The sequence below is a fragment of the Monosiga brevicollis genome, genomic scaffold (assembly GCF_000002865.3).
Source record: "Monosiga brevicollis MX1 MONBRscaffold_39 genomic scaffold, whole genome shotgun sequence".
NCBI classification, from domain to species: Eukaryota; class Choanoflagellata; order Craspedida; family Salpingoecidae; genus Monosiga; species Monosiga brevicollis.
In genome coordinates this window covers 345242-346469 of record NW_001865076.1, presented here as the reverse complement: position 1 = coordinate 346469, position 1228 = coordinate 345242, and the positions used below count along the sequence as shown (strand labels likewise).

Sequence of the window (1228 nt, the reverse complement as noted above, 5' to 3'; positions counted from 1 at the left end):
TGTCGCTCTGGATGATGGTGCGCTTCTGCATGTCGGCTTCATCAATGCGAATGGGGATGGGCGAGTCGCGAATCAGGCGAGCAAAGCTCTCAGCCAGATCGTCCTTGCGACAGACAGGGTCGAGCCAAAGAAAGCCCGTCGCCACATCCCGATAGGCAATGATGTACCTCGCTCCTTTGATACTAGGGGAGCGAAGCGGGCCAAACATGTCAGAAGCGACCAGTTCACCAGGCATGCGGGGCGTGCGGTCGCGATCGAAGCCAGCCAGAGCAAGGCGCTTAGCCTTGAAGAGGTTGCAATCGTTGCAGTTGAGGATGGCCTTGACGTCCGAGGTGTCTTCAACTTGCTGTAGCATGGAGCGCAAAACTTCGCGCGGCGGGTGGCCAAGAAGACGATGCATCTGCGAAGCAGACACAACATGGGCATGCTGTTGTTGCTGGTGGTGGTGCTGGTGGTGCAGGTGGTGAGCTGGGAGAAAGGAAAAGAAAAACAAGCCACCACTGGCTGCATCACGTGGTGCAGACCAAGTGACATCAGCATCACTCAACAAAAATGTAGACGAGTCAGACAAGGACACGACAAAACCAGCATCAACAAGAGCAGAAAGCGAGACAATGTTGTGAGAAAAAGAAGGCACATAAAAGCAACGATCAAGAACAATGGGGCGCAAGACACCATGGCTGACAAACAAGTCAAGAACAACTCGTGGTGACGATAATGTGTTTGTGCGGGCGAATAATTCACAGCAGGAGCAGCGGGCAAATGGGAAGGAGGAGCAGCAGGTGCAGCAGGCAAATGGGAGGGGGGTGGAAGAGACAAGGTCGCGGTCATGACGGGGGCCGCAAACTGCTTGCCATTGTGCTTCTCGTGCGCGCGCTTCTTGCGGCACTGAGATGCATCGTGGCCATGGATGCGACAAAATTCACAGTTGGCATTGACGCGATCACTCTTTGGGTGGGGCCCGTGGTGTATACCATGGCGACCACGGCCACGACCACGTCCACGACCGCGTCCGCGACCACGTCCACGGCCATGCCCGTGCCCGCGCCCTCCACCATGCTCAACAGCAAAGGCACCCTGTTTAGGTTCGGCGCGGGCACCAGCAGGCGTGAGTTTGTGCAGGTTAGCAGTCACCACCTCAAAGAACTTGCCCAAATCCCAAGACGGTTGATACAGGTTTGCAATCACGTCCCTGAGTTTCGAAGGCAGGCCATCAACCAGTTGGGCG

General features: G+C 56.2%; 2 protein-coding genes across 2 annotated transcripts in view; both read left to right on the top strand.

Annotated features, from left to right (window-relative positions):
• MONBRDRAFT_12475 (uncharacterized protein) overlaps positions 1-352 on the top strand; it is a gene marked incomplete at both ends in the record, with an annotated part of 1088 nt that extends 736 nt beyond the window's left edge. The window contains one exon of the mRNA XM_001750331.1: positions 114-352. Coding sequence (XP_001750383.1) covers positions 114-352 — 239 coding nt within the window. The remainder of the gene's footprint in view (positions 1-113) is intronic.
• A 554-nt stretch (positions 353-906) lies between these two features.
• The window catches only part of MONBRDRAFT_12474 (uncharacterized protein), a gene marked incomplete at both ends in the record, with an annotated part of 2043 nt that continues 1721 nt past the window's right edge, over positions 907-1228 (top strand). The window contains one exon of the mRNA XM_001750330.1: positions 907-1108. Coding sequence (XP_001750382.1) covers positions 907-1108 — 202 coding nt within the window. The remainder of the gene's footprint in view (positions 1109-1228) is intronic.